Consider the following 12,423-nt stretch of genomic DNA (forward strand, 5'->3'; position numbering starts at 1 on the left):
GTATCATGGTGGATAAGAATTCTCGTGTACGTACCTTAGTGGCATGCATATGGCGTTACATGAAGAATTACGTACACCACGTCACAATAATAATAACCATGAAAAGTAGTATAAATAGAAGCAATCCTCTATACATTTCGAATTTGGCTTATTGTCTCATAAAATATTCACTGAACCTTCTCTATTTTCTTGGAGTTATTTCTTCACTTCAAGGTCCCCCCCCAGCCCCGATCACTTTCACATGGTGTTTATCGTCAAAAATAAAAACACGCTACAATGGTGAGTTTCATTGCCCCATTTTAAAAAAATTATCATTTTTCGGGGAAGGATACATGTTTTTATATAATTTATTTATATAAATTGTAAATTGTTTATATCACTTATATACCGTTAAAATAGTTGTTTAAGTTTAGTAAACACTATCGTTACGCTACCCACATAATATAAAAACACGCTATGAGGGTGAGTTTCACGGCCCCATTTTAAACTTTTTATCATTTTTCGGGGAATGATACATGTTTTTATATTATTTATTTATATAAATCGTAAATTGTTTATATCGTTTTATATAATTTAGTTACATAATCGTTATAACAATTTACCGTTAAAATAGTTGTTTAAGTTTAGTAAACATTATCGTTATGCTACCCACATAATATAAAATTATATATGTATTGTTGTTATTCTGCCCACATAATATGAATTATATTATGCATTGTCGTTACTCTGCCCACATAATATAAAATTATATTATGCATTGCCATTAATCTATGAATAAATTATTACACACTGTTGTTACTCTGCCTATTTAAGTTTTACAAAATTATTTAACGATATAATTATAAAAATCTTTATATAACTATATAATATAAACCGGTAAACATAAACATGAAAAGTTAAAATACTACAACTTTTAGTGTTACTCGTTCAAGGGTTTACATAGGGGTGTGTATGGGGCGGTTTGGTTCGGTTATCGGTCAAAACCGAACCATAACCATTATGATTGGTTAATGCATTTTGGTAGCCATTGGATATGGTTAATATTGGTTATGGTTAATGTTTTTGTCGGTTAACGATTTTGGTTAATGGTTAATATTGGTTAGCCATAATGTTCAAAATAATATAAATGGCGAAAGTATAGTGGCATAAAAAATGGAAAGAGAATACAAAAAGTCATTGGCACCAATGTGTGTAACCTAGCTTATAGTAATAGAATAAAATGTGTACATTTGATACTCATAGTGAAATAACACATATTCACATTCAAAATAAAAAACATTCAATAAAAAATATAAAAAATTAAAAAATTTGACATTAATAAATTCGTGTATTGATAATTGATATTAACATTAAAATAAAGTCAAACATTCATACATGTTCAATGCGATTAAATCAAAAAGTATAAAATAAAATAGCTAAACATTTATATTACGTGTTATCTGGATAAAAAAAACAATCACTTATATACATTCAATATGATTAAGTAAAAACAGTAAATAAAAAAAGTAATTTTTTTAGAAAAAATACATTCTTAATATATCATAAAGTGAAGAAGAACTAAAAACTTAACTTACCTAAGAGTTTTGATTATAAATTAATAAAATCATTCGAATAGAACTATAAAGTTAAAACAATCTTTGACTAGGATTAACGGTGTGAGAATCCTCCGATGAGGATTATGAGTGTGAAGATTAAATTAATTGTGAATAATGTTTACAAATTATAGAATTTGCCGATTAGGAATTACAGCATTAATCAATAATATAACTCAATGCATGATTGAAAAATTGTGTGTGTCTGCATAATCTACATGATCATCCTTTTATGGTTTGATTGCATGTTGATCTCTTGATAAGTGAAGATTAATTAATTATATTTTGGAAATTTAATGAGTTTTAAATAAGTTTGACTATATTATTTTATATATAATCCATAATTTTTATGCATTAAAATATAAAGTTAGCATTTCGGTTAATAATGGTTCAGTTAACCTATAAAACCGTAATCGAACCGTTTGTTATCAGTTAACAAAAATTAGAAACCGAACCAACGGTTTTTAAAACGGTTCGGTTATTATGGTTCGGTTATATCGGTTAATTTGGTTATGGTTCGGTTTTTCGGTTATTATGCTCACTCCGTTTACATGAGACACATTCATCACCTACGTGTAATACTTAGCAAAGTCTCATACCTATAATCTTTAAATATTAAGTGAGCGGAAGAATTATATATAGATCTATACGGGTTGACATCCCACCTGCAGTTGCTAACTACAACCATCGACGGTCAAGTCACGAGTGATAACTGTCTAAACACTATGATGTTCGATGAAGCGTCGTGAGGGGCAATAACTTGTCAGTAGGTTAATTATGGGAACTCATGAAACATTAATAATCACGCCTAAAGCAAATAAAAATATAAGTTTGAAAATACTTATAAACAATAAAACAAGTACTTTTCTAGAAATAAAGTACACGTATAATATAAGTTTGAAAATACTTATATATGATAAATTATCTATAATTTTTGGAATAAAAAGTACGTTAATACAAATATAAAAACATATGAACTAAACAACTTTATGTTGACATTTTTAAATCACATGTATTCTCAGGAAAATAAGAGTCAGCCGTTTCAATCTTTTGGGAAACATTCATGGGATCGCCGAAGCACTCTTCATCTCTATTGTACTTACCTGATTAAGCACTACTTGTAATTTTTGGTTTCTTGTATTCTAAAAGCTTAGTATGATATGTAATATATTTTGTAATATAAAAATAACATTTGTGTTATAATTTTGTATTGTTCAATGTAAACAATAACTGTAGACCATAATGACGTCGCACAAGCTCCGCATTTCAGCCGTCGGCCGGGGGTGTGACATAATCCGTTCAGCCTTCAATTTCAATTATTACAGAAGCTTAAGGGGACCCTAATGGTCCATAAAAATTCTTGCTTTATGGACATGCATGTACCATGCATGTCCCTACACCATTTAAGGTCAAAAGTAGAAATATGGCCTCAAGTTCTCATGCAAGCTTCTAATACTCTACCAACTTCCAGATCTCAATGATATAAGACTCAAAAGACCAATTGAATCCATAAAAGTTTCTAACTTTATGGATCTTCTTCACTCCAACAAGCTATAACATAAGGAAATAGGACCAAAAACCTAGATCTAACCATGAAATGAAATAAAGCTTGAGTCTTGATACTTATAATGGTTCAAATAAGAGAAGAGTTGATGACAATGATGCTTCCTTGCAACTCCCTTCACAATGGTGCTTCTTCTCTTTCTTTATTCTACTTTAAACTAGCAAAACACTAAGGATCTCAAAGAGGGTCGAATTTAGGGGTTCAAGAAGCCATAGAGGGTGAAAGAGGCTGAGGATGTGCAACCCTAGCCTCTCATTACTTTAAATACCCAGAATATCAGATTTTTGAGCCATCAGGTCGTCCTTACATCGTGAGACATAAACCTCACGTCGCGAGACTCAAAAATACGGTCAAGTTGATCAACTAATACTCATGACGTGACCATCATATCTCACATTGTGACCCCCTGTATCAACCTGAAATTTCTATCTTGTACAGTCTTTCAAAATTCAATCGCAGTCAGACTCGTTTTTGCTATCTTTTAGCATTGTTCAGTGTCTGTTTGAGTGTTCTAAGTCTAGTACATTCAAGGTTTGGGTTCAGAGATGAGTTAACTTAAGTTCATCGTATTGCATTCGGGCCAAACACTCCATTTAGAGGAGTGTATGGTCGTACACATGAGTGTACGACCATACACATGAGTGTACGGCCGTACACTCAAGGGTGGTCGTGAACCCAAACATATATATATATATATATATATATATATATATATATATATATATATATATATATATATATATATATATATATATATAAGTTTTTCCTTCATTTCCTCACACTTTTCACACTTTCGCCTCAATCGATTCTCTCTCAACTATCATCAAGTTTTACACCTTAATCTTCAAAGATGTAAGTATTCCTTCCATTGAATTGTTGATGCATGACTTTATCTAGTGAAGATCCATGATTTCATTCATGAAATCTTTTCTTTTGGTTAGATCTTCAAATATTCTTCATTTTCACCAAGAACACCTACTTGTTCTTGAGCCTTGACTCCTTAGAAGCCTTCAAAAGTATGAGTATCTATTCTAGTTGTTTGTTAAGCTTGAGAAACACTTAATTCCTAGCCTTGATTTATCATCCAATACATGAACACCAAGGGTGTACGGATGTACACACTTCATATGGCTGTAAACCCTTGTTTACGTTGGATACGGTGTCTAAGTCCATAATTATTTCTAGTATGTACTTGACCCGGTTTGGCATGGTCCATTTGGGTTGCATGGCATCATGCATTTGGATAGACTAAAATGAGAGAAATAACACTTATGGATTATTAATATATTATAAGTTCCAATATATTAATAATATTATTTAATTAGTATTGATCAAGAATTAATTTAGAATTAATTAAGTGATCAAAAGGTAGCTAATTAAATATATGGGTTGATTGTGTAAATCATCCATACTTGTATAGTGGGCTAATGCTTCATGGATTATCAAGTTGGGCTAAAACCCATAGGATGCTCCATGGATGCTTCATGGTGGTTATAGAACCCATTGGTCATGGAAATGAAAGGTCATGATAATTAGGGTTTACATGGTGTAACCCTAATTGTAACATACTATATAAGGATGCTTATGCTCACCAAAATCGGCCACTAGAAAGAATAGTGAGGGCAAGCCGATTTTAGAAGTGTGACATTTCTCTCAAAGTTTATTCCAAGTGCATTTGGTGTTGTGTGAGACATTTGAGACATCACACTTGTGGTGCTAGGCTTACAAGGTTTTCAAGGATCCCAATCTACTACAAGGTATGTTTACTTACTAACTTTTATGTTTAAAAGTTCCCATGTATGCTAGATAGGATTATGAACCTTGGAAAATCATTTTTGCATGTATCTTAGTCAAACATAGATCCAAGGTTTCTATGGTTGCATGAACACCTTAGGAGTGTTAGAATGCTCAAAACCCTTCAGTTTAATGCATGTATAGGTCTCAAACTCACCCCATGTTTCAACACAAGACCATGAACACTTACTGGATGTTAGTTAGGTCCATAAACAACCCTTTTTGCATACTTCTTTAATGAGTGTATGACCATACACTCCATGGCCATACACTACATTGGCCGTACACACCTTGGCCGTACACACTCTTGTATGGCCGTCTGAATTCGGGATCACCACCTTTACAAGTGAGTGCATAGTTAATTTCATATTACACATAAATATGAAGTATTTTATATAAATTACATGCTATGTATACATATTATCTGAATACTTGTTGTCTATGTTGGATGAACGATTTTATACATGTTTTAAATGATTTGAACTGTATATGTATCTTATATATACAAAATGTGTTGGGTAAAACATAGGTAGATGTAATAGTTGGTGTGATGAAATAAAATGATGAGAGGCCTTGATATTTATGTTGATCCTGTCATCTAGCGGAGTATAGATGATGACCACTAACTCTTCTAGACAGTCCAGTGGAACGCTAGCAGGCTCGCAACCTGTAGGTGTTTGTGAACGACGTGTTCACCGTTGTACTCCATCCCCCTCATGTTTGCCTTAAGGACATTTATTGCCGATGAACCCCCTTAGCAGTAGTGTCTATCCCGATGATGATTATTAGGCTAGGTCCCTTATGATAGGTGTTTTTACGGATGTAAAGTGAGGATAACGGGAACGGCTAATTGGGTTATTATTGGTTGATGAAATTAATAAACTTATTTATTGTGGGTTGAAAACCATATGTGCTCACCAGGCTCCCAAGCCCGACCTACTTAGTTTCTTTTATTACAGGTAGTGGCACACGAGCATAAATGTGATGTTTAGAGGAGAGATTACGGATTATAGGCCAGTAGATAAATGTTATAAGCCTTAAAATGTTCTGTTTATGATTTTGATATGTATCGAACATGACATCGATGTTTTAATATAATGAAATACAATTATTCGGAAATGCTTTGATAAATCATTATCATATTTTATTTTAGGAACAAATCCCGCAACACTTTTTTTTGAAATGTTACTCTGATTTTTTAAACAAAGCATAAACAAATCGATCTTTTCTGGCCGTGAAAATGGGGATGTCACAGTGACCAACTCGCCATGTTGTGGAAGCTGCTCAGATCACCTTAATGCATTAAGCTCTTAATCCTTCAAGTCACTCATTCATACTTTCCATAAGGCTTTTTTACTCTTAATACTCCATAAAAATCATTGTTTTATAGACATGCATGTCCAATGCATGTCTTGAGCTTAAGTTAGGTCAAAATGGTAAAAATGAGATCAAGATCTCATGCATGAAACCCAAAGCTCAATAACTCTCTCTAGATCTGGGACAAGAGACCACAAAGAAACCTTAATGACCCATAAAGTTGCCAACTTTATGGAATCAAAAAACTCAAACCCCCTTAAACATGGGGGATAATGGACAAAAACCTAGATCTATCATGCTTAAACACAAAAGGTAGAAGCTTGAGGATTTACAAGGGACCATAAACAGCACAAGATGACGAGGAAGGGATTTGCTTGCTGGAACAATGCACCAAAACATCTTCTTCTTTTCCTTCAAGGGACTAAAACCACCACAAAAATCTTACAAGGTCAACAATGGATGTTAGGGCTTTTTTTAGGTTGAAAGGGAGGTGATGGAGGCTAAGGATGTGAGAACCCTAACTACCACATCCCTTAAATAAGGCATAAAACATGGAAAAATAGGGTTTACACATTGGCAGCCACCACGTCGTGGCCAGATACACATCATTGTGCGTACAAATGATGAGCGTTTCCTTTGGCCATGCCTACGTCGTGGTGTACTCTCCACCACGTCGTGGCCATCATAAAATCCACATTTTACTTCTTTAATTGCCAATAAAACATAAATGAATTATTTACCTGGAATAAGTATTACATTTTCATTAATTGACTACCTCTTGAAGGAAGGAACCTACATTTTAGTAACGAGGGTTAAATGAGAATGGCGCCCTATTTACCATACGTGCAATAAAGAGGGGGTAATCTAACCCCCCCCCCCCCCCCCCCCCCCAAATAAGTTTAGTAAATAGCTATTTAATTTCCACATAATACCAATTAACAGTTAAGGAGATTAATAGTAAATCGCAGTGTTGTAAAAATCCCGACTAGGTTCCGATTAATCACTAAGTGCTACTCGACTGATTAGAGGACACCTAACGATTAATCCATGCATAAACACCGAGTGAAACAATAAAAAACTAAGAAATTTTAATATTTTGAGAAGTTCTATCTCGATAGAAATTATTTGATGAATAATTAGTATTGTATTAATCATATTAATTTTTTAAAATTCAACAAATTAGCAATTAATGGTTATTGGTTAATCTCTGCTTAGTCGATTAATTCCTTGAACTCAGTCCATCAACTAGGTAACGTCTAACGTTTTTTACAACCTTAGTAGATCGTATAAAAGTAATTCACTGAGCATAGTGTTGAAACTCAACCTTCATTCCACATAGATTTTTTTTTTTAATATTTAGGAAAAATTGGTTATTTTGATCACCATCCTTCAAAATATCAATAGATACATTTAATATGTCAAAATTTTATGATATTTGTGAATGAATAATGGTGAATAGTGATTGATACGTCCCATCTTGATTATTTTAGTGAATTACACTTTCTTTATTTTAAAATTTTGTTTTTCAGATCTGGGATTTAGATCGGGTGGAAATCAACCAAGACATGGTTAGGCAGTCGGCATAGACTACTTTGAGTCATTTTATACGTAAACATCATTTTTAAGCAAACACAAAATGCTTTAAATGTAAGTCCTCCTTTTGGGGATCGAGTTTCTTCTCGCATTACCATCACAGAGAAGAGAGTGTGAGATCTAGATCTATACATCTCCCTCTCTCCGATCTTGTTCATATCCCATACACATTTCTTCATATATGTGAAGATGATGGTGAAACCACAGATTTACAAATGGCTGGTGCTAGCATTGTTCGTGATTTGCAGTGTAATGGGAGCAGTCACATCCGATGCTTCAAATCACAAATACAAAAATGGAGACGTTGTTCCTCTCTACGCCAACAAGGTTGGCCCTTTCCAGAATCCAAGGTACTATCAGATCTCTTTTGTGAACGTAATTGCTGGTTTTCTTGGGGGTTTCTTTCCGATAAGGTGAACAGAATTGCGTCATTTTGGGCTCGATGTTATGATTGAATTAGGTTTCTTGGTCTGGGAACTTTTGTTTTTCTTTTAGTGCTTCTTTAGCGATAATTGGTGCAACTCTGTTTGTCCAGGCGGTTGAACTTTGTGGTGTTTGGATATGTGTTTAGAGTATGTCACAGTAATCAGTTAAATGTTCTTAAAACCCGATAGATTGAAATAGCAATCAAAGAATTGCTAAAAGAAAACTCTAATGATTTCGATTCTGATCTACCTAAAACTGAAGCTCATCGCTCAGCTTTCATACAAAGTAAAATCTCTTATTCAAATTTTTACACTTCAGATCTACCTAAAACTGAAGCTCATCGTTCAGCTTTCATTCCAATGCTTTTATCATTTAATCGTGTTGTTTGATGGAAAACCAATGTCTATAGGTCTTAGAAGACATGAAAGGTACATATAGACCCTCTTGAAATAGGATAGGTTGACTTCCTTTCTAGTTGCCCATTTAGAAAAGTGAACCTTTAATCTTTATCTCTTCCTTTTTTTAAAGATTCATCCCTTTGCATATGTGTTACATACGCTTTATATCTATGCTACTGATTACAAAACTACAGCTAATGAATGTCTCTATTTTCAATTTCAGTGAAACATACCGCTATTTTGATCTACCCTTCTGCTTACCAGGTTTGATTTGTTCTTTCTCCCTTAATCCCTATCCCATAACCCATCTTTTTGGGTGGGAAAAAAGATTTCAATTTTCTCCCATTAACCATATGGTGTAAACATCAACAGGTGATTTGAAAGAGAAAAAGGAAGCACTTGGAGAAGTCTTAAATGGAGACCGATTAGTTAGTGCTCCATACAAACTCGATTTCTTGGTTGACAAAGACTCTGAATTCATTTGCACTAAACAACTAACAAAACAAGAAGTCAACAAATTCCGTAAAGCCATTTCAAAAGACTACTACTTCCAAATGTACTTTGATGATTTGCCACTATGGGGTTTCATTGGGAAATATGAAAAAACCGAGTTAAATGAGCTAAAATACTACCTCTTTAAGCATCTACAATTTGAGGTGCTTTACAACAAGGATCGTGTTATTGAGGTTAATGTCAGAACTGACCCTAGTGCTCTTGTGGATGTTACTGAAGACAAAGAAGTCAATGTTGACTTTATGTATACTGTTCGATGGAAGGAAACTAATATTCCTTTTGATAAGAGGATGGAGAAGTACTCACAAAATTCTTCATTGCCACATCATTTGGAAATTCATTGGTTTTCAATCATTAATTCTTGTGTCACAGTGCTTCTTTTAACCGGTTTTCTTGCCACTATTCTCATGCGGGTTCTCAAGAATGATTTTGTCAAGTAAGTCCTTTTTTTTGGAACGAGAGAAAATGACCGTTTTACCCTTTTGTGTATGAGAAATTGTTGAATGTATAAAGATGTCTGTCTAGAGTAAAAGCTTGTTCAAGCAAAGACTTTTTTCTTTTTTGGATTGAACGAACCATCTGAATGCGAGTGAATGACCATTATGCCCTTTTGTGTAGGAGTAATATCTGAATCTGAATGTGTAAATGTTAATCATGTCTGTCTTGAGTAAAAGCTTATATAAGCGAAGACTTTCTTTTTTGGACTGAATGAACTGTCTGAATGAGAGTAAATGGCCAATTTACCCTCTTGTCTTGAGAACAATCGATTGAACACAATATTTTGAATGTAATTATATTTAATTCTTGTATTATGACAACTTGTTTTTTATACACATGAAAGGTATGCTCATGATGAGGAAACAGCTGAGGATCAAGAAGAAACTGGATGGAAATACATACATGGTGATGTCTTCAGATACCCAAAATTCAAATCTTTATTTGCTGCTGCCCTTGGTTCTGGGACCCAACTATTTGCACTGTAAGTCCGATGAGGAGGGCATTTAAGTCTTTTCCAGTACGAGAGATCTAGGAGAAAGTCTTTGTCCTACTTCTATTCCACCTTTTGGGTGTAGAAAAAATTTCAAATTGTCCCATTCTAGGGCTATGTTTGATGATGAGATGAGAAGGGCATTTATGTCTTTTTGTTGTTGAATTTTTTTGCAGTACAATCTTTATCTTCATACTTGCACTAGTTGGTGTGTTTTATCCATACAACAGAGGAGCTCTTTTCACTGCATTGGTTGTCATATATGCCCTCACATCTGGAATTGCTGGCTATACAGCTTCCTCTTTCTATTGTCAGCTTGAAGGAACAAATTGGGTGGGTATCTCCTTTTCTTTCTTAATTCCATAAATACCCTTTACCCTTTTCATAAAGATTGATTAATCTTCAAATAACTGTCCAGTTACCAGTTTTGTTTAGCATAAGACTTCCCATTCTTGAATCTTGAAAAATGGCTATATGTCAAAATGACAATCTTGACCTTTTTTATTTATAATTTCATAAATACTTTTTAGGTACGAAACTTGCTGTTGACTGGAAGTCTGTTTTGTGGGCCCCTTTTCCTAACCTTCTGCTTCCTGAACACGGTGGCAATCGCATACTCCGCCACTGCCGCCTTACCTTTCGGGACAATTGTCGTAATTGCCCTTATATGGGCCTTAGTCACATCACCATTGTTGGTGTTGGGGGGTATCGCCGGAAAAAACAGCAAGGTGGAGTTCCAAGCACCTTGCCGGACCACCAAATATCCGAGAGAGATTCCGCCACTGCCATGGTATCGTGGCAGCCTCCCGCAAATGGCAATGGCTGGATTTCTTCCGTTCAGTGCCATTTATATTGAACTTTATTACATTTTTGCCAGTGTTTGGGGTCATAGGATTTACACGATTTACAGTATTTTGTTTATTGTGTTTATCATTCTCGTGATTGTCACCGCGTTTATCACCATCGCGCTCACGTATTTTCAACTGGCGGCCGAGGATCATGAATGGTGGTGGAGGTATTTTTTCTTTTTCTTTTTCTTTTTTTTGTATGCGAAAAATAGCAACTTAGGCTATGTTAGCTGAAAAGCTAGCTGATAGCTAAAATGTTAGCCAAGAGCTAAAAAAACTAGCTGATAAAAAATAATGTTTGGTAAAACTAACTGAAAAGCAGACTGACAGCTATAAAGCTAGCTCTTAAATAAAAAGATAAATGATAGCTAAAAAACTAGCTCATAGAAAATGATGTTTGGTAAAACTAGCTGAAAAGTTAGCTGAAAGATATAAAATGACATTTAAAAGAATGTGTTTTCATAATCAAGGGGTATATTTGGAAACTTTTTAAAAGGCTTCTAAAAAGTTGGTCTAAGTAGCTTTTAAAAAAATAGCTTATAAGCTAGCTGTGGCTCACCAAATACAACCTTACTTTTGTTGATTAGTTAATTATTGCATTTTACTTTCATTTTTTTAAGATAAAAGTTGAAAGTACATTGCTATTTCATGCATTAAAGTGTTGGTGTGTAGGTCTTTTGTTTGTGGTGGATCAACGGGGCTTTTCATCTACGGGTATTGCTTGTATTACTACTACGGGCGTTCTGATATGACGGGGTTCATGCAAACATCGTTTTTCTTCGGGTACATGGCATGCATTTGCTACGGCTTCTTTTTGATGCTTGGGATGATAGGTTTTCGTGCTTCACTCTTCTTTGTTCGACATATATACCGTTCCATTAAGTGTGAGTAAGAAAACAAAACAAAACAAAAAAAAATATATATGTTAGAATTTGTATGGATACAAAAAAAAGCTTATGTTGTAGGAGAGCGTTGTATGGAGTTCAATTTTTCCTATATTTCTAAATCTTGAAAAGCCGACATGTTTGACAACTTTCAATTTATAGCCATATTTTAGTTGGATATTGTTTCTTATGATTTCGATATACGTTGTAGTGTATGTGGTTGTTATACTGTGTTTTATATAATTGGGCTTAGGCTGATTGTAGTGTATGTGGTTGTTATACTGTGTTTTATATAATTGGGCTTAGGCTGATACTGATCCTGATATAAATGAGACAAAAACTGCAATTTTTTTTTTGACGTAACAAGATGGGATATAGTCTATATAAAAGATATGATTTTTTTTTATTATTATAAAAAATAAAGTTAGAAAGCTTAGATGGTTCCATTGAGTTTAACAAGAATACTGGATAAAAATTTTAAGACCATTTTTTTGAAGATGAAAGAA

At 34.0% G+C, this 12,423-nt stretch overlaps 1 protein-coding gene across 1 annotated transcript; it reads left to right on the plus strand.

The window, feature by feature from the left end:
- Positions 1–7,791: 7,791 nt before the first annotated feature.
- Positions 7,792–12,107, plus strand: LOC145009154 (transmembrane 9 superfamily member 3-like). The gene is made up of 7 exons (XM_078967824.1): positions 7,792–8,210; positions 8,908–8,948; positions 9,057–9,633; positions 10,039–10,176; positions 10,362–10,518; positions 10,716–11,200; positions 11,706–12,107. The coding sequence occupies exons 1-7, from the start codon at positions 8,050–8,052 to the stop codon at positions 11,923–11,925; spliced, it is 1,779 nt and encodes a 592-aa protein (XP_078823950.1). The 5' UTR covers positions 7,792–8,049; the 3' UTR covers positions 11,926–12,107.
- The last annotated feature ends 316 nt before the right edge of the window (positions 12,108–12,423 follow it).

This window comes from Lactuca saligna, chromosome 8 (assembly GCF_052625555.1).
Source record: "Lactuca saligna cultivar CGN05327 chromosome 8, ASM5262555v1, whole genome shotgun sequence".
NCBI classification, from domain to species: Eukaryota; Viridiplantae; Streptophyta; class Magnoliopsida; order Asterales; family Asteraceae; genus Lactuca; species Lactuca saligna.

Excerpts from the sequence above, each read along its gene's own strand:
- LOC145009154 (XM_078967824.1), top strand. The coding sequence starts at position 8,050 with ATGATGGTGAAACCACAGATTTACAAATGGCTGGTGCTAGCATTGTTC. Across the intron at positions 8,949-9,056 it reads TCTACCCTTCTGCTTACCAG|GTGATTTGAAAGAGAAAAAG; the intron begins GTTTGATTTGTT and ends AAACATCAACAG. Across the intron at positions 11,201-11,705 it reads GATCATGAATGGTGGTGGAG|GTCTTTTGTTTGTGGTGGAT; the intron begins GTATTTTTTCTT and ends GTTGGTGTGTAG.